This window comes from Doryrhamphus excisus, linkage group LG4 (assembly GCF_037039965.1).
Source record: "Doryrhamphus excisus strain RoL-2023G ecotype Guam linkage group LG4, RoL_Dexc_Guam_v1.1, whole genome shotgun sequence".
NCBI classification, from domain to species: Eukaryota; Metazoa; Chordata; class Actinopteri; order Syngnathiformes; family Syngnathidae; genus Doryrhamphus; species Doryrhamphus excisus.
The window spans coordinates 7,335,347-7,355,693 of record NC_136360.1 but is presented as its reverse complement, the minus strand read 5'-3'; the positions used below and the strand labels follow the sequence as shown (position 1 = coordinate 7,355,693).

The following is a 20,347-nucleotide window of genomic DNA, read 5'->3' as shown; positions in this document are numbered from 1 at the left end:
TAGGTATGAATATGAGTGTGAATGGTTGTTTGTCTATATGTGCCCTGTGATTGGCTGGCGACCAGTCCAGGGTGTACCCCGCCTCTCGCCCAAAGACAGCTGGGATAGGCTCCAGCAACCCCTGCAACCCTTGTGAAGATAAGCGGTAGAAAATGAATGAATGAATTTAAAAGTCCACTAGTGGTCCCCGAGTGGTTAGCAAGCAGGCCTCACAGCACCCACCCTTGCGCATCTCTGTGCGGAGTTTGCATGTTCACAGGGTTTTCTCCGGGTACTCCGGTTTCCTCACACATTCCAAAAACAGCATGTCCGCGACCCTCGTGAGGATAAGCGGTACAGAAAATGGATGTTTTATTGTAGAGAGAAAGCCTGCCCAGATGCAAACTGCTTCTATAGAACATAAATATAGACCACTACTACCTCAGCTAGCAGTTGGTGAAGGTGTGTGTTTGGTGAAATGACCTGTGTGTAGAGGCACTGAAGGCTGCTCGGTCTCCTGGCTTGCTGTCGGCTGCTTGTCCTCTCCCTTGGCCTTCACTGGAAATACAAACACACACGTTTTGTTTTTACAGTACCTAATAAGTGGTAGTGCGTGCAGGACAACACATGTCATTGTCATGTAATTTACTGTGCTAACCACAAGTTTAACTTCTCGGCAATGCAAAGTGGTTCACTAAATCCAAATAGAAAGCGGCATTAAAATAGTTCTAAAAATAGCCCGGCTACGAGGTAAGCGGGAGCAGGGAGGGTCATGAGTGCCTCTGATTGTCTCTTTCTCCTGCTCAAATGGGCTAACGACCCTAGCACACATAACCATATACAAACAAACACAAGCACAGAGCTTTAGACAACGAATGTTATTATTGTATTAATCTAGTGGAGATAAAACATTTGGCACAGAATGAACTTGTTTCTCTCAACAAAAGTTTTGTTTATGCCTTTTTCCCCTCAATCGGCTCTGCAACATGAAGGCTGCTTTGTTGTTGGGCTGCGCGTCGGAAAGGAATGTGACGAGGATTTCAAAGGCTTGGACAAAAGCACTCTGTCATTTGGAGGCAGCCCTCTAACACAGCACACAGTGAGTGAAGGGGGGGTGCACTCTATGTGTGTGTGTGTGTGTTGCAGCCTAAAAAAGTAAAAAACAAATACAGCTCCACATCTGAACAGCTGTTCATGGTACATATAAATGAGGACAGACACACTTGAACACTTGCATGGCCGTAAATTGAGTCACGGTCTGGTAAAGCAGCTTTTTCAGAGTGGATGGACAAAGTTGACCTAACAATGTTCCGTCTTTTGAGGTAGTGCTGTAATAGTATCAGTGCTGTAGCAGCGGTGGGATGCTACCTGTCTGAAAGAATATTCTGCAAAATGCAAGGACTGAAGTGTGGAATTGAACACAAGACACTCACACATAAATTAAAATATGTGGTAGTCTCATCAAATTTTTGTGCAAGTCGTGATGTGTGATGACAAAGTTCTTACTATGAGGACAATGGGCCATAGGGACCTGCTTGATGCGTGTCCCGTTCCTACAGGAAAACACCTCCATCTGACACTGGTTTTGGTAGACCTGTCCGTCAGACCCACAGACCGGCTCCCCGTCGTAACCGCAGTCCCTGTAGCATGTGCATCGTTCAAACTGCTCCTCCTCCAAGCAGCCGTACACATTGTTGCACTGGTGGGCCTGCACAAAACCTTTAGAGATCTCATTTAAGAGATTGAAGCCAGCAGGGACATCATGTGAATCGTGAGGTCTCACCTGTCCAGTGATTGGTGGAACTCTCCACCTCGTTGCAAGTGGGTCCGTCACACAGCTCCCGTGCCAGTGTGCTGCTCTCGCTGACGTTGTAGAAGCGCGTGGCCTCAAAGGCTGTAAAACAAGGGCACAAAACAATGACGTCACACCAAAACACCAAAGCTGGATTCATTGTGGAAAAAAGAAAAAAAGCTCCTTCATAAATCAGACTGATGGGTTTCATGCTTTGGAACTCTTTAAAGAGCAGTACTTGAAATATGCATTAAGAGGCACACCTGGTTCATAGTAGTCATAGATCTTGACCGGAACAGGTGCTGTCTTGCCCACAATGTATTCCCTGACAGCTTGGAAGGCCACACATGTCATACACAGGCTGGGGATCTGACAAACATCCAAAACATTCTTAGAAAAGGACCGGATATACAAATACATTATTCCCTGTATAAACTTTAAAGATAAGTATTTGGGCTACCACGCTTATAGGAAGACTTTCTACACAGTTTTATAGTGTCTTCATGCACAAGTTTTCCACACCACACTCATCTAACCATAACGTCATGCACCTTGGAAGCACAGAATTGTTTTGGTAAAGGGGAAAATTCATATTAAAGGATGACCTAATGGACCAAGAGGTTGAAATACATACGAATTCTGTACATGAAAGTAATGGACAAAACCTACCTCATCAAAGTAGAACAACACCTTCCTGCCATTGAGCTCGTACCTCTTCAGACCCACACGCTTGTCCATCAGCAGCTGTTGAAGGGCACACAAAGAACTGATCATGCAGCTTAAACCAGGTGGCTTGGAATTGACTACAGTATGTGTGCTTTGAAATAGATCATTAATTCATTCATTTTCTACCGCTTATCCTCACGAGGGTGGTGGAGGCGCTGCAGCCTATCCCAGCTGTCTTCGGAACGAGAGGCGGGGTACACCCTGGATTGGTCACCAGCCATTCACAGGGTACATATAGGCAAACAACCATTCACACTCATTTGGAGTCGCCAATTAACCTAGCATGTTTTTGGAATGTGGGAGGAAACCGGAGTACCCGGAGAAAACCCATGCATGCACAGTGTGCACTCGTCCACCGTGTAGCCTTAATTAGCCAGGCTTAATTACCACTGGATTAAAATATACAGAGCTTTCAGCAGGCTCCACGGCGTGGTTGTTAGTGCGCAAGCCTCCCTGTGCATGCGTGGGTTTTCTCCGGGTACTCCGGTTTCCTCCCACATTCCAAAAACATGCTAGGTTAATTGGCGACTCCAAATTGTCCATAGGTATGAATATGAGTGTGAATGGTTGTTTGTCTATATGTGCCCTGTGATTGGCTGGCCACCAGTCCAGGGTGTACCCCGCCTCTCACCCAATGACAGCTGGGATAGGCTCCACCACCCCCGCGACCCTCGTAAAGATAAGCAGTAGAAAATGAATGAATGAAAGCTTTCAGCATGTCATGGGGTAATGTTCCTCTTTATAAACCCTTTAATAATGTTGCAATGTTTAATAATGCCCATAATGTTGCCCACAATAGCCCACAGGACATCCATTGACATCTGCTTAGTGGGCAACCACTGGAATGTGAACCACATGCACACAATAAAATGGCCACCAATCGAGACTATATAGAAATATGTAAATTCATCACCTACTTTCTAGCTACTTCCTGGAATGCTGAACGCAATGTGAACACATCCATGACAATATAGTTGTTTGTAGCACATCTGAGTGAAAGCAAAGTGAGCTTGCAGAGCAAATTTTCCCCCCACAGAGTGATTTTTCAGTCAATCAAAAGGTGGGCAGCAGCCTTCGGACAGTGGGGGTTTATGAGGTGCTCAGCCTGCGCTGGCGCCACCACCAAGACACATACACACTTGCAAGCACACACACACACACTATATACAATTATGTATTAAATATGTTAAGAAAAATATTGCATGTCTATATGATGTGTCTGGGTTTTAAACCAACAATACTGGTTGCTCGGAGCTAAACTAATCATTGAGCATCCAAGGTACGCTAGACGTGAGTGAGGAGGCCATGCTTGCCACCATAAATTGAGGAATGCAAGTAAGTGGCAGCCGGGCAGGCAGCTATAAAACTCAGAGGGAGGGCAGCAAGGGTGTAAAGTGAGCTTATTAGCCACTACATGTCAAGTCAATGTGAACTGACACAAATCCACTAGTATTCATTGGCATGCATGCATACGTGTGTGTGTGCATGTGTGTGTGTAACATCCCAGCAAGTCCGAAAGGCGCCTCTTTTAGGTGGAAGTCTGTACTGAAACATTACAGTAATGAAGAGTATATATCAGCAGTGCTAGTCAATACACTGACCAAGACACACTCACTGGACATGGACACTTCATAGATAACACCCGCCAGCTCCAATGTAAGAGCTGTCAGAAAGGAATTAATTAGACCCAAAGTGTGCCGCTGTGTAACATTGTTTGATACACATACCTACCGAGCCGTAACCACTGTATTGAACGTTTTGACATGTATACTATACACACATATATACTATACATATTATATATACAAGCCGCTAGTCACCTTAGGCATAGCCAAGGACAGCTATAATATTTTAAAAATGAGGTGAAAGGAAAAATGAGGAAAATACAGTATAGTAGTCTTATCTGTACAGTGTGGGGAAAAAAGTTTGCATTGGACGGTGCATTCAAGGACAAAGTGGGACAAAGTCTCCACTCCCATTAAACCTGCAAAAACTGTGGGATCTCTACATTTTTATGTGTTATGTTATGTTTAAATGTTTTGTGAATAAAATAATGGCCCATGTTTATTAAATTGATAAATCTTTACATTAAATTTTGCATAAAATCATCGCTCTCCAACAAACAGCATGCATCTCTGACATGTGAGTTTTGTAGTTCGATCTAAATTCCAAACAAAACACATAAACTGATTCCAGGATACAATGAAACAATAATTGTGTGATTTTTCGCATAACCTGTTAACAACCTGGACACAACAACCCGTTTTTGACCAAGCAGCCACTGTGAACACGAGGCACCGAGTACTGAACTGCAAGTGTAAACACAGACTACTCAGTGGCAGTTAAACGACGACTGCATAAAGTAGACTATTAAATGCATGGCTCGTTCCAGCGAGGTATGCACATGTAAGCCTGAGGTTAGCAAAGAAAGCAGAACATGCTTGTCAAATGGCCTCCAGATGTGGACGCATCTGCCTTTTTCCTACCTGATGTACTTAACTGGTGTCCATCTGTGAGTCGCTAGGGACTAGGACTAACAGTAAATCATATTCAGCACAATCTATAAAGATAATGTGAATATGTGTTATTCTACGCACCCTCTCGAGACTTTCAACATCTGCTCTGAAACCGGAGATCATGGGGACCTCGATGACAGCCATATTGGAGGAGCCTGAATGAAGCCACCTGAACAGAGAGGTGAGGTCAGTATAGGATTGGACAAGATGTTGTGCAGCCCAAGTTGCATTCTAACCTGGCGCAAACTTCTAAGGAGATGTGAAAGTCCATTTTGTCCTGGTGAGCAGCGGGGTCGTCGTCGTCGATAGGCGCCCGACGCTTGCGGTTGAGCTCAGAGCGGTTGTCAGCGCGGCTCCGGGAGCGTGAGGTGGGATAACGGGAGGAGGTGGACAGAGGTGGCTGTAGATGGCGTCCCTGGAGAGGCTCTTTGAGGTCCACCTTGAGCTGGAAAGCCGGCTTCGATACTGGGTCGGGTACGTTGTAGGAAACATCAACCTAGACAAAGGAGAGAAGATTGAGCAATTTTAGTTGCATTGTAGAGTGGTTAAATTCACATTGTCTACTTATATATATGAGTAAGTCTGAAAGATAATATGTAGTAGTTGTGAAAGTAGTTTTTATAATTTAATAGTTTTTATCATGCTATAGCCATGTGTCCCAGTATTTTTACACATAAAGTAACAGAAAACAGAAAATCCTGACTCATAGGATGCACACTCATCATACACAGATTGTTTATAAACACACACACAGGCATTGGTTTGATTTCAATGCTCTTGTGTGTTATTCAAACCCAGGTGCTGCTGCCCCAAGCACTGTGTTGATGGAAGCGGAAAACGGAAACTAGAGAAGTCTGTAGAAAGTAATACGTTCCAGGGGTACAGGTTAGACGGCATTATCGGCTGCATATGTACAAACAATAAGCATATTTGATTTTGCCAACCACTTAATCTCGAGTGAAGAGGTGAGGAGAGATTATTATACAGTAGAGAAGAAAAAAAGACTTGTGAATGAGGTTTTTGTTTATTTATGACAAGACAGGAAGTAATCAGCATCCTATCCTGGAAAGTGCAGGAATATTGGTGACATTAAAAAATGAGAACATTACCCTAAACTGTACCAGATCACTCCAATTTACATCGTAACAGCAACAAGAAGCACTCTGCTGCCAACTCATTCTTCCTGTGTGTCGATGAGGTAAGCGTGGACTTTTGGTCTTTTTCGTAATGATCCAACTGTGTTTGTGCACTTGTGAGTGTCACACTTCATTACCTGCATGAGGCAGCAGCCCTCTCCTTTGGCGCTCACAAAAAGCCCTGTGGGAATGCTAGGAATCTGACCAAAAAAATAAAGAGAAGGATAAGTGACAGAGATCTGAGGATGCAGTGCAGCGTACCGCCACTAGGGGCACCCTACCTTAGCATTCTGAAGGAGTTTCTGGTTGTCCTTGTTGAGTTCAAATGTCTCCTGAAAGTCCAGGTTCGTAGAGGCCAATGAGATGGTGAGGTTGACCCCCCCAACATAGGATAGAATAGCATACTCGGACAACGCTTGCAGGGCGACACACGTATCCTAGCAGAAGGATTTAAAGTTTATAGGTTAGATCAATCTTACTGTATACTAAACACACACAGACATATCCTACACAGGTCAAACTAAATTCACCTTAAAAGGACAAGTCATGAGACTTCAGATCAGTGAGCATCCAAAGGACTATCAACAAGTACAGTATGAATTGCTTTTTCTGTGGTCAACTTCTTTTTACACTTGCGTGACAGTTAAGAATGCTACAATGTTACTTAAAACATCACCTTTACATTTCATAAAAGGTTTTACGATGAGCCTGCAGCAAATTCACAATATATTATTTCCTATAAGAACATTGGTGGCTGAATGGTGACTGAGTGGCTATAAAACTAGGAAAACCTGGTTCGATTCCCTGCCCGGGAATCTATGTGTGGAGTTTATATGTTCTCCCCGTGTAGTAGCAGTGCTGCTACTGTCCACTTGCTGCTGTAAAACTAAACTAATAAAGGATTCTATTCTATTGTCTCCTACTGAAAACAGGTTCGAGGGCTACCTGTGTAGAAGAGAAACCGCCTAGAGCGTTCCGCTGCTGTGAGAGCCATTTGACCACAGGCAGGGCTGAAGCCACGTCCCCGAGGAGGGTGTAGGTGAGAAGTCCATAAGCTGTCATCTCCACCTCTGCTGACACCACTGAGAACAAACACTCATCAATTAAAAGGTTGAATAGTACATCTAAAGAGCTGCGGAACCACTAATAGATGCTATACCTGACTGGGAGAGACCATCGCTGAAACCCATGAAAGTGTCTTCCTCTGTCATTGTGCTACCTGTCAGGCTCCAGTGGGTGAGCCCATCTAAACATACAAAGAGACGAAAGGGTCAATCATTTGCATCTTGCTGCAATTGTTTGATTACGCAAAGTTAGCTATTTAAAATTATATGTCATAATTAAATTAATTATTGGAACTTGCTACATGCCAATACGTTGAATCCTAAAAATTATAGTTACATTTCAGGGTAACATGTAAGCTCTGACTGCATTATGTCAGAATGCATTGGAACGTAATCATACACTTTCCAGCTATTATCTAGTTAGTTTATCCCATGTTCCCAAGTGGCTGTACCTTGTGTAATGGCCATGTGGTTGAGGCGGCGCAGGGCAAGGGGTGCATTAGCGCTGCGCAGTAGAGCCAAGGCATAGGCAGACAGGGCTGTAGTGTAAGGGTCGTCAGCAGAGTAGATGTTAGTCTCCAGGAAATCCTTGGCTCTGACCACTGCCACCTTCTCCTCCTGAACCAGACAAAGACAACATACCTGTATTTGATGCATGACGAGATATGAGCGTAACAATCAAAATGACTTATAGCTAGGTATATAACATAGACCTGGGTGTGTCAGCGCTACATTTTCTACCGACACACTCACATCTTCTGCTTGGGTGCAGCAAATGAAAGTTAAAAGTTCACTTTCATCTCACGCAGATGTGACCTTCCCTCTAATCCAAGAGATGACAGGACCCCATAGCGGCTCATTGCAAAATACACCAGTCGTCTTTTCATTAAGTGAAATTGGAAGGGGGATGGAGCTTTTGGTGTTTGCTTTGATGTCATTTGATAAGCGGTAGAAAATGAATGAATGAATATATGGATATATGGCAAGGGACGAGATATGTGTCAACAGCAGTTTCTTTCATAGTGCAGCCAAGTCCATTCATTCATTCATTCATTTTCTACCGCTTTTTCCTCACGAGGGTCACGGGGGTGCTGGAGCCCATCCCAGCTGTCTTCGGACGAGAGGCGGTGTACACCCTGGACTGGTGGCCAGCCAATCACAGGGCACATATAGACAAACAACCATTCACACTCACATTCATACCTATGGACAATTTGGAGTCACCAATTAACCTAGCATGTTTTTTAGAATGTGGGAGGAAACCGGAGTACCCGGAGAAAACCCACGTACGTATGCACGGGGAGAACATGCAAACTCCACACAGAGATGGCCGAGGGTGGAATCGAACCCTGGTCCTCCTAGCTGTGAGGTCTGCGCGCTAACCACTCGACTTTCGGACATGTTGAATTATCCATCCAGCCACCAATCAATCTATTTTCTATGCCACTTATCCTCAGTCGGGTCGCCGGGGTATGCTGGAGCGTATCCCAGCTGACTTTGTGCGAAAGACAGGGTACACCCTAGACTTTAATGTAACTTGTCTGAAATAAATAAAACCATGACCATCTCATTTTCCTGTGATTTAACTTGTGGAAAATAACTGTGTTGTATGCATCATGGCAAAAGTTAATGTACAACACTGATGAGAGAATGAAGGCATATCAATGAAAATGGAGAAGGAATGTAACTCCCTCATGTGTAATCTTCAAGGGACCTAAACGTCTCTGCCAATCAGCCAAAAATGTTTTGATGCCATGAAAAACCGTGATCAGATTTGCGAGCTCCGCATGAGGCATAACAAATATGAGCGGGCGGTCTGCCAGATCCACATCCTTCCCTGCAGCTATCAGGAATCCTGTAATATGCTGCCACAGCTGGCAAGGCGGCACAAAAAGAAATCTATGAAGTGAAATGAAACCTATTAAATCACCACTTCATCTCATGTAGGAAACAGGGGGAATGATGTGTTCCTGTAATGGAGCAGACACATTGTTTTGTTGGATTACTTACATCTGTTGTTATCCCCGTTTCCAGGAGTGCTGCCACCACATAAGCCGTCAAGGAGATCTTCCCATGGATCCCACCCTGTGAACGGACGAAAACATTTCATTCTTTAATTGAAATGAACACACAGTTTCAGGAATGTTTTCCAGTCATCTGAAAGCAAAACCCAAAATTGTATGAGGCACAAACGATGTCACAGTACATGGAATTCATGTTTCCCCAGAATCGCAGCTCCCCAATGCCAGTAGCACTCATGCAGCCTCAAGCCTTACAGTGCTTGCAGACACCAAACACAATTATCTTGTGTTGCCAGCTATTCAGACAATAATGGGCGTGTAGTAATTTCCACTAGATGGAACATTCCAGTGTGCACGCATGCTTACATGTTTCCTTTGACCTTTCAAATTTTTACATTTAAATTTGCCAGTTCCGTCAAAGAAAACCCAAGCTTGACTTATAGCTGATGACAAATAGCTTTCCTGACATCTCCTCAAATAATTTAAGACTTTTTCCTGTGTCTGTGTGCTTTGTAATTGCAAGAACTCGATGAACCTTGTCCACACAGTCATCCATCTACCTGTAGGTCTTTGTTGAGGATCCGCCCCATGGCTGGGAAGGAGCCATCATTTCGCTGATGCTTGATGAGCCAGGATTTGGCTGCGCGGAGCTCCTCGGGGTCAATGAAGATGAAACCTCGAGATTGAGCGAAGGACTTCAGTACAAACGCTGTCAACCTGGACAAAGTGCAGATGGAGAGCGGGAGGGAGGTTTTGGAGGAGAGTGATGAGGTGAGGGAGGTGAAAAGGGGTTGGGAAGGGGAGGAGAGGTATCAAAGATACTTTAAAAACATGTGCTGGCAAATTCTGCAAAAATGCTGAACTGTCAAGCTTCAAGGACTTGAAGGCAAACATTTTTTTTCACGCTGAGTGTGAAGTTAGTCCAACTAGTCACACTCTTTCAATCTGTCAAGAGGTCTTCAGAAAGACCAGTCGGACATGTAAAAAAAATACTCAAATTTGTGGCTTAAGTTAGTTTTGTAATAATAAAGAAAAAATAGCATAACATTATAATTAAACAAGGCTCCCATTAGAATTTTAATCCATGTAGCGGAAATACTACATCACCAAATCTGGTTCCCATGTGACTAGTATGATATGGCACAATGGTGGTCATAACAAGACACAAAGATAGAGATGCAGACATAAACAAATTCAAGTGTAGGCTCAGGATCCAGAAGGCCTCTCCTGTGTTCATAAACTGAAATAATACATCACAATTTTACCCAATTGAAAGTTGGATTGAAGAAGGGATAAAGCCACAAATCTGTTAAGGTTTGTACTTATTAAGGATGTCACAGGTTTCTACTCTTTTACCCTCGGTGGGGGGGGGGGGGGGGGGGGGGTTCGAGAAAGCATAAATTTGATTGGTCTCTGTGTTTTGGCTACAAAGTAATCTGCTCATAGTTTGCCTGTTTTCTCACTTTTTGCATCCAATGCCCCGCCCTGGGTCAGACATGGCCAATTGCACACTTCAAAGCGTGAATATGAAGGGTTTTTGAAGACAAACACATGGGAGTTGTCCGAGATAAGAATCCAGATTGAAGAGCCTCAGTGATGGAATGTTATGATCTGGACCTGGGAAAAGCTACTTTTCCTCCCAGTATATCCCACCACTTAGAAGACTTTAATTAAAAATAAAAACATATTTATATTAATGGTAGCAAGTGGATCAGGTTATACAGTATTGATACACATCTACCATACACTTCCACATTTAGATGATAATTTAGCTGACAATTTCCAACATATAAAGGGCAAGTCTTCAATTACAGTACTAAAGCTGTACTGTATATTATTGTGAATAAGGCATATATCTTAGAGAAAAGAATTATCTTAAGAAAATAAAGTTGCACTGTATATTTTAAAGAAATCAATTTTTTGAGGAAAAAGTAGTATAATTTTGAGGAAAAAAAGTTGAGAATATGAGAAAAAAGGATCTGAATTTTCAAGAATTTTAATCATACTAGAATACAGCTGTAGATTTCCATCCATCCATCCATTTTCTATAGGGTCGCTAACTTCGGGCGAGAGGCGGGGTACACCCTGGACTGGTCGCCAGCCAATCACAGGGCACATATAGACAAACAACCATTCACACTCACATTCATACCTATGGACAATTTGGAGTCGCCTATTAACCTAGCATGTTTTTGGAATGTGGGAGGAAACCAGAGTACCCGGAGAAAACCCACGCATGTACGGGGAGAACATGCATCCCATCCCAGCCTCAGCGTGGAATCCGGGTCTCCTAGCTGTGTGGCCCTACGTACTAACCACTCGCCCACCGTGCACAGTTGTAGATTTAAGTAGGCTATTTTTGACTTTTGGATTTTAAACTTAAAATTTTTGTGAATTTCTCATCAATAAAGTACCTATCATATTTTCAGAAAAAGTTTTATACTTTTGCAATTGGCTGGCAACCAGTCCCGGGTGTACCCCGCGGGTTAGGCTCCAGCATACATGGGACCCTAATGAGGATAAGCGGAATAGAAAATGGATGGATGTATACTTTTGAGAAAATTGTTTTTGAGAAGTCATAAAATCGTCCAAAAGTCTATATTTATATTTTAAGTTAAATAATGGGTATTCACAAGGAGAAAAAAAACATATTTTCCAGAAATTTATTTATTTATTTATTTTTTAAATCAGTTGTGTATTTTAGGGAAAACATATTTTTGGGAAAAAAACGTAACATAATTTCTAATCTAATAATGTCTTAAATACAAACCTTTTGACCTGCAATTTATAACTATTTCTCAAAACTCAAAGAATAATAACTTTATTATTTTCTGCACTCCATAAACATTCTTTTCATTTTCATATTGATTTGTACCACCCAGTTCCATGTTTACCAGCTGTAGAATATTAGTACTGTAGTACTGAATATTAGTACTGAACATTAGTACTGAATATTAGTACTGTTTGGAAGCACATGCGTGTTGCATGTGCTTCCAAACAGGCCGTAAAAACACAGTTTCCTGCTGGACTACAACTTACATTTCTTGTATGCAGGGCACATGTTGATGGATTCATGATGGATTCATAGGGCATAATAAAAGGTTACCTGTAGGTGCACCATCTGTGTTATGCCCACAATCCCACACTGGTTGCCTTGGGAGTCCAGAAAAAAATCAATTTTGCTTGTTACAGCCCCTCAGTCATCGGGGGAAGAGGTCAAGCTGTCCATGGAATCTATATCCTGGTTGTGAGTCATTTGTCTACAGCATATTGTGGGCCTGGAAAGTGGCATTTGGTGAAGTGGCTCCAGACAGCTTAAAACTCTGTCTCCAAAGAGGACGCTGGAGCAGCATGGGGCCGCCGTGTGTCATGGATACCGCTTAAGTGCAAATAAATCTTGACAACTTTGCCTACCTCCAGGAACCAATTATGCAGTTTGTTTATGATTCTCGGTTGTTTATGTAGCTCACTGTTTTACAACTTTGGCTCTATTATATATCATGATACCCACCATGCCTCATAAATACTCTGGAGGTATGCGTCGTCCATGGGCCCCTCCCTCCCATTGAGAACGAGAACATTGATGTCATTTGTATAAATATTATGAGATGGTTCTCTGTGTGCCTGACCCCACCGACTGTAAACACCGCACTGGGAGCTCAACACTGTTTGTGTGCCGAGAAGCTGATGAAACTTATATTGTGTGTGTCCCAGTTAAAGAAGAATAATGTGGACTCAGCTAAGCACAGATTGTCTGCAAAGAGTTCCTCCAGCGACTTACCACATGCTGCCAGAGGAGTCCCTTTCTCCGAAAGCGCTGTAGGATCCATCCTGACGTTTGTAGGTCAGTTGTCTCTGGTAACCTGGATGTGAGTAAAGAGGAAATATTGTAGTAAATTCATGTGATGAAGTTACGTGAAGTATTCTAAGTCCAGCGTCACCATATGCAGTCACTTAGCACAGTGGTGTGGTTTTAATGGAAAACTGCTTTTTCAAAAATGTTGACCATCATCCACAATCCTTCTGTGAGACGTGAACACATGTCTTTCGCTTTTCTAAAGATATAAAAACAGATAAAAAGACTTCTCTCCCAAAAAAAAGTGCAAAACAAAAAGTTCAGATAATGCTCGATTTACATATAAAGTTATTAACCAAGCTACAGTGACATTGTTATTATTCATTCATTCATTTTCTACCGGTTTTCCTCACAAGGGTTGCGGGCATGCTGGTGCCTATCCCAGCTGTACACCCTGGATGGGTCACCAGCCAATCACAGGGCACATATAGACAAACAACCATTCACACTCACATTCATACCTATGGACAATTTGGAGTCGCCAATTAACCTAGCATGTTTTTGGAATGTGGGAAGAAACCATATCGTATGTGAAATCAATGTGCCCAGGAAAAAACATTTGGTAATGTATAAAAGGACCAAAATACATCAAAATTGTATGTATTACATGTTATCATGAGTGTACCAGTTACTATATGGTTACAGCATGTACACTTATAAAACCGTTAAACCTTGTTGGTGGTTTTTGGGAGGTGTTGTAATAGTGTGCTTTCTACATGCCATAGGTAATGTACCATTACGTGCAGTAATGAGCTATCTAATTTTAGCTGTTTTTATATCTTTAGAACACACAGAAAAGAGAGACATATGTGGTCATGTTTCACATAAGGATTGTGGATGATGGGCAAAATGAAAAAAAGTGCAGTTTTCCTTTAAGCTTTATATAGATTAATTTCTTTTTGTTGTTATTTAATGGCTTCTGCTATTAGAAGTCACTTTTTCAGATTTGATTTGTTCATGATTTGTTTAGGCTGCTGGATGCCCATAATGTTACTGACACTGGAGTGCCTCAATGGGGTATGTGGGTCAGTGGCTAGGATTCAGACTGATCATGGTAAGAATTTTGTTGCTGAATCTCGAAGTTGCTGTTGTCATTATGTGAATGAATGAATAATTGGAGTGTTCAACTTTGGAGGTTAGATTAGCTTATGTGAGTTTGTTGGAAATGACCTGCAACCCCTTCAACGCATCATTCCTGGAATCCAGAGTATTCATTGCCAACAGGGTCAAAGTTTCCACCCAAGTTCCTGATTCTACTTTCCTTCCTTTTGCTCTTTTTGCACAGTGGGCCAACAAGGGAATTGAGTTGTTGAGAGGCGCTTTCTGAAAACTGATGTGCCCATTTCCCCAAGTTTTAACAGCTGCTACAACTAACCGGTGGGAGGTCAGCGGGAAATCCTCATGGATAGGCAGGAGGCATCTGTAGGCCCTTTGGCTAATTCTTACATTTAGATTTTTTACACAAATGATGCAACAATAGACCTAATGCAGAGGTCCAGTGTGTAAACAGAAATGTACCTTGCAACAGGTAATCTATGGCCTCATTCTCCACCTCCAGGCTGAGCTGTCGGGTCTTCTGGAGGTATTTGAGCACAAAAACGTTGGGTGCAAAGTGGATCATGTTCTGCTCCCCACACCCGAACGGCAGTCGCAGCAGCTTGTCCAGATTATTCAGCGTTGGTCCCATGACATCCCCTAAAACATGGGTGACACAATCGTTCAGATGACTTAAGGATTTGGATACAATGGGCTCTAATTTTGTAGACCAGGCGCAGGCGCAAATTTCGTTAACAGCACAGTCAGGCGCAAGGGAAATAAGGTCCTTTGAATAGCCATCAAAAAATTGTGGCTTTTGTGCAACACTGTAAGACTTACCAATCATGAATGCATTGGCCCTCTCAGACCCAGGCACCATGTTGTGTGGGACCCCCAGAGTGAAAGCTTCATTGTGGTTCTCATCCGAGTCTTCCTTTCTCCAGATTTTAAACTCTCCAACCGAGCCCCAGCCCGTGGAGAAGCCTATGTGTCGAATCTTGTTGAGGAAAAAAAAACACAATTAATCAAATTATCTTCAGGAAAAATGTCGACAGGTGGTAATCTTTTGGTTTTTGAAAGTCACACCTGTGAAGGGGTTGTGCCAGACCACTGAAGGATTACTGACGCATTGGACGGATATAAACCATGGCCCACCTGAGGATAATAAAGTAGAAAAGAAATAATGATTGGAATATGTTGCGATGCCCTTGGTGGACAGTGTGCAGTGAACGCATCAGCGTGCCAGCCAATGAGTGGCAACCAAAGCAAAAGGCCCTGGATGACATCAGATGGTAAAAGCGTGACCTTACGAGAGGAGCCGCCTGTAAACGTGGCGCCAGGCCTCCTGTGAACTGCTTGGCCTTTCTCACTTGGTTTCCTGTGGTGTCTCAGGAGCCCAATTTGTTGGTCTTGCTAGTGCAGGATATTTATTCATCAAGCCCATCTCAGCAGGGGAGGGGTACGCATTAAACATTTCTCAAGACTATCAATATCAACCTGGTTTATATTCCTGAGAGGAATCAAACATCTACCTGCACCAGACTTCCTTTCCAACTGATCCAGAAGCTGCGAAACTCGTCCCAGGAGAGGATGCCTGGTGTGGGGACGCTGACGAGTGCCTCGCCCATCTTGCCCAAGGAGATCCAGGAGCGGGAGTTCTGCCTTCCCCCGAGTACGATCTCAATCATCTCTGCGCTGTCGTGGGGTGTGGGGGAGAGGGCAAAATGGGCATCGTTGTGCGTCTTCACGGCCACCTGGAACTGGTTCATCTTGGCCGGCTTCTTCACGTACTGGTACTCGTACTTGTTGGGGGTTGAGATGTGGATTCTCTCTGATGATATTAATAACATTCTCAGGTTTTGTAAAGTCCATCACATGACCATGGTACTTTCTAATATGGTGGTCAATTATCATGTTTCTCTAAAGTCGCACAACACTTCACAGTGTCACAGTGAAAAATTACCAAACTAAAATTACAATTAATTTCATTTTCATTCATGCATTAAATCATTTGAACATAACATACAGTATCACCATGCTTGTTTCACATCATTTCCACCCTTTATTGAACCTATTATTGAAATAGGTTCATCACTGACTGAATAAAGATCCAATACTGCACATCAATGTATGTCCTCACTTACCATTGGGACAGAAGAAGACACTATAGGTATATTCTCTGGGCAGGCCTTCAGGCTGCAAGGAAGGGGAGGAAATGAGAACACAGAAAAACAAGTGATTTTGTGTCTCACTTAATACTACAGTATATTCCAGAGGTGGTAGTCTCTGGTCTTTAACCCTACCACTCGAGTCAAGTCTCAAGTAAAGATAAGGCAAGTCTGGTCCAAAGTTATAGGCGTGAAATGTTATTGCACATCAAATCATTTTTTTACAGAGAGATTTCCCCCATTTATTATACATAAAACATATTTCTATGTGTGATTAATTGTGAGTTAACTGTGAACAAAGTGTGATTAATCTCAATCAAATATCTTAATCGATTGACAGCCCTATTTAGAATACAAAAAATGCATTGTAGGCCAACTAGTCTGCTAATGGTTAAAGGATGGCGTATTACAGTTGAGCAATGAGGTGTAAACAAAGAATAACAGGAGTGTAAAAGTGACTATGAGGTGTTATTTCATGTTTATATGGCTCTAATAATGGTAAAGATTGTATTTACAAAGTCATAAACAGATTTTCTATGCTCCCATTCCCATTGCTCAGAAATGAATTTATCGCAGTTGGCCTGAAACCAATTAACCACAATAAACAAACGATGACTGTATATATATTTGGTAAAATACAGCAGTACAGTTATGACACTGGAAAATGGCTTCTCTCATACCTCCACAAGGACAGTCCTACGAACAAAATCCAGGCCAGTGGGTGACCTTCTTTCCTCCAAATCGTTTCCTGTTTTGCCTGATTGGGGTGTGTCTGAACAGCAGCTTGGTTCACTGTAGGCAATGGCCCGGGCTGTTGAGCAACAGGGAATACAACCATTAGTTTGCCTTATTGTGGTGTAAGGACAATTATTGCACGCCACTATGTTTCTATTCATTTCTTTACGCATTTTGTACACTGTACACAAACTAAGTGGTTCTAAGTTGAGACAAACTTGAACAATCCTAGTTTGGATCACCAAAACTAGTGATCACTAGTAGCTGGAGCCTATCACAGGGATGGCCAAAGTGCAACCCCGGGGGTCATTTCGGGCCCACATTGAAACTAATTTTAGTGAAATATGTTGGCTTGTTTGGGTCACTAAACATCATTTTTATCATCATTATTAATTGCCATAAGATCTAAGAGATGAGTCTTACACAGCAGACAAGGCTATTTCTCGTAAAACATACAGCACATTGCACAAGACAAACATGCCTGCACAAGGACCCTCGCATTGGAAATGTGGCCATGGGCCAGTGGCGTCTCATTGTGTGTGTGTACTGAGAGGGAAACACAAGGGGGACCAAGGGGAGAAGGAGTGAGGCCATGGGGGGCCCATTGACCACGAGTGACCTGCAAACTCATCAACATGCCACTTGTGTCACAGCACAGCTGTGGCGGCTCCCCCGCTGCTGGCCTGCTTTGTTCTCACATGCGCCCAGGAGGGGAATGTTTGTACCTCGAGGTGGGCGAGCAGATCACACACGTACACACACAGACTGCAGGGCATGGCTTCTCTTTAGGGCTTCAAGGGCTTCATGCTGTAGAGGTCCTGGTCCTGTCCTGGTGCCAGTATGTTATATTACTGTGGTTGGAGCTTGCAGTGGCTTAGATCTCGCTCTCCCTCATCATTCCTCCTCCTTTGCTGCAGAAGCTGCTCATCACCATGGCTCCTGTGCTCAAACTGGCTTCCTAAGGCACCTATGGCTATAGTGTCCGGGAGAAGCCGCTCGCCATGGCAGTGGTGTGTGGTTCATCTTGGAGCTCTGCAATGTCAGCCGTTTTTACCCAGTGTCTTTCTTATGGTGGAGTCATGAACACTGACCTTAACCAAGCCAAGTTTGAATGTTACTGTGGGGTCTTTTGTGTTGTTGTCTTTTTCAAGTTGTCGCTGTGCTCTTGGGGTCATTTTGGTTGGCTGGCCAGTCGGAAAGTTCACCAATGTTCCATGTTTCACCATTTGTGGATAATGGCTCTCACTGTGTTGAGCTGGAGTCCCAAAGTTTTGGAAATGTCTTTATAAAATTTTCCACTTGAACTCGGGTGTCAATCACAGTTTAACTTTAACTATTTCACACAAGGCCATGTATGGCCTTGTAGGGTGTACCCCGCCTCTAGCCCGAAGACAGCTGGGATAGGCACGCCCGCGACCCTCGTGAGAATAAGCGGAAGAAAATGAATGAATGTATTATAATATATTTAAGTCTGATTATCTAAAACATATAAGTGTGACAAGAATGCAAAAAATAGCAAATCAGGAAGGGGGCGTCGGGGATGCAATGGGGGCAAATGCTATGTAGTTGTGTCAAAGGTTAAGGCAGGGAGAACAAATAAACTACCAAATTGTGGGCTATATGTTGATACCTGTGATGTTTGCTGGTCCTAGTTCACTGAAAGCCAACACGATGGTGGTCGGTGTAGCTTCCCCAGGAGCCACGCATTTCTTCCTGGTGAGGTGGTGCTTTCCTGGATGACCAATAAACTTAATGCCCTTCGGAACCGTCACTTTAATGTGAACCTGGGAAAAAGAAGACGTAAAAAAGCAGGAGGTAAACAATAATTCTCAGCGTCCTCCTCCCTCATATGCTGTGCTCTCGCCAGGGAGATCTCTTTAAATTTTTCATGTTGACTGAGTCATACTTCTCCAGGTCCTCTCAGGATTAAATTCCACTCATTGTCCAACTCTCATAACAAGAATGCCCTTTTGTCCAGACCCCAGAAGTCATAAATTACAGGAGCAGAAGATATAGGAATCGCATGTTGCTGGGATGGACATCAAAGGAAAGGAATACACCGCTGTGCATCTTCATCTAACACGAAATCAGAGCAAGGCACGCATCTGCGAAAATCATGATGTCATCTCGTCAGAGTACGGCATGAACCCATTTAAGATCAACATGGAACTGATAGAGGCTCTTCTGAAGGACGGAATAATCCATCTTCCTCATTAGCAATTAAATGGAAACACCTATTCCACAACGCTCAGACTGTGTTTGATTTAGGCTTATGTAGCATTCACATTTCAGCTCAAACTGTAAGCTTAAATGCAAAAACAAAGAGTAGTTTTAAAGTTCAGGAAGCTTCTTATACACTATCTCTGTCAACCATCATCATACCTCAGCACATGTGGGTAGATAGTTGTATACGGTCAGTGGAACTTTGGTTTGCTCCCCTCGGATCAAACTGTAAGGCAATGTGAAGTCAACAAAGAAGGACTTGAAGGTGCGAAGCTCCGTTCTCTTTGCCAAACCCAGCCCCTTCTCTGTCGACAGGCCGATGGCTTCTGTGACCCATGTGGTGATGGAATCGGGCACTTCCAGTTGCAGCTCGGCTTCGCCTGTTTCAGCGCTGTGGGTGACATGGGAAAGGCACCTGTGTCAATATAAACTGTGCTGAGTATAAAAAGGTAAATACATGTTTAAAACTCTGTTTGATCAAAACCTGCTTTAATAGACTTTAAGGGAAGTCTGAGCTTTGCTCGCTTACAGGAAATTAAGTAGAAGTGAATTTTTTTCAAATGGCGTATGTTTCATTTATGTTGGCTGATAATGAATAGACGGAGTTGTTATGAGACTGACAGCTTGGTCCATGACGGATATTTTAGCACATTCAACAGCTTCTGAACCAATAGAACCAGACTCCACTGGATTTCTCTCATCCCGCGCACTTTGCTCCAATCGCACTTGCTCAAAAATTGATCAGGTTTGACATACCTGATATTGAAGCAGTGCCACACCCATGTCTCCGGAAAGAATGTACGCCTCCGCTTCTCAGGTCTGCGAGCCAAACACAAGCTGACATCAGTAAAAGGCCTCAGCTGCTCACAATAAAACAACACCATAAAAGGAAACTGTGATTTATTCGGGATTTGCACGCTGACATTCTACTAAGTCGCATCATGTGTTTAATGTTCATCACCAGAATGAGTAGCATTAAGGAATGTCGGCAGGGAATACAGTACGAGCAATCAGATCTTAATGCCTTTGTTTTTCTCTGCTCGTCCATTCTCGGAGAGCTGATTGAACACCGAGATGTTTGGGTCATGAAGTGACT

At 43.1% G+C, this 20,347-nt stretch overlaps 1 protein-coding gene across 2 annotated transcripts in view; it reads right to left on the bottom strand.

Annotated features, from left to right (window-relative positions):
• cpamd8 (C3 and PZP like alpha-2-macroglobulin domain containing 8) overlaps positions 1-20,347 on the bottom strand; it is a 34,176-nt gene that overhangs the window by 3,611 nt on the left and 10,218 nt on the right. For both annotated transcript variants that reach the window (XM_058073627.2, XM_058073628.2), the window contains exons 19-42: positions 20,008-20,070; positions 19,411-19,642; positions 18,659-18,812; positions 16,974-17,104; positions 16,270-16,321; positions 15,658-15,956; positions 15,212-15,280; positions 14,966-15,122; positions 14,609-14,785; positions 13,016-13,097; positions 9,795-9,951; positions 9,224-9,298; positions 7,666-7,831; positions 7,309-7,395; positions 7,095-7,231; positions 6,431-6,586; positions 6,287-6,349; positions 5,250-5,509; positions 5,095-5,182; positions 2,441-2,515; positions 2,035-2,140; positions 1,763-1,873; positions 1,486-1,698; positions 463-537 (exon numbers count right to left, since the gene is read on the bottom strand). In XM_058073627.2, coding sequence (XP_057929610.2) covers positions 463-537; positions 1,486-1,698; positions 1,763-1,873; positions 2,035-2,140; positions 2,441-2,515; positions 5,095-5,182; positions 5,250-5,509; positions 6,287-6,349; positions 6,431-6,586; positions 7,095-7,231; positions 7,309-7,395; positions 7,666-7,831; positions 9,224-9,298; positions 9,795-9,951; positions 13,016-13,097; positions 14,609-14,785; positions 14,966-15,122; positions 15,212-15,280; positions 15,658-15,956; positions 16,270-16,321; positions 16,974-17,104; positions 18,659-18,812; positions 19,411-19,642; positions 20,008-20,070 — 3,185 coding nt within the window. The remainder of the gene's footprint in view (positions 1-462; positions 538-1,485; positions 1,699-1,762; positions 1,874-2,034; positions 2,141-2,440; positions 2,516-5,094; positions 5,183-5,249; positions 5,510-6,286; positions 6,350-6,430; positions 6,587-7,094; positions 7,232-7,308; positions 7,396-7,665; positions 7,832-9,223; positions 9,299-9,794; positions 9,952-13,015; positions 13,098-14,608; positions 14,786-14,965; positions 15,123-15,211; positions 15,281-15,657; positions 15,957-16,269; positions 16,322-16,973; positions 17,105-18,658; positions 18,813-19,410; positions 19,643-20,007; positions 20,071-20,347) is intronic.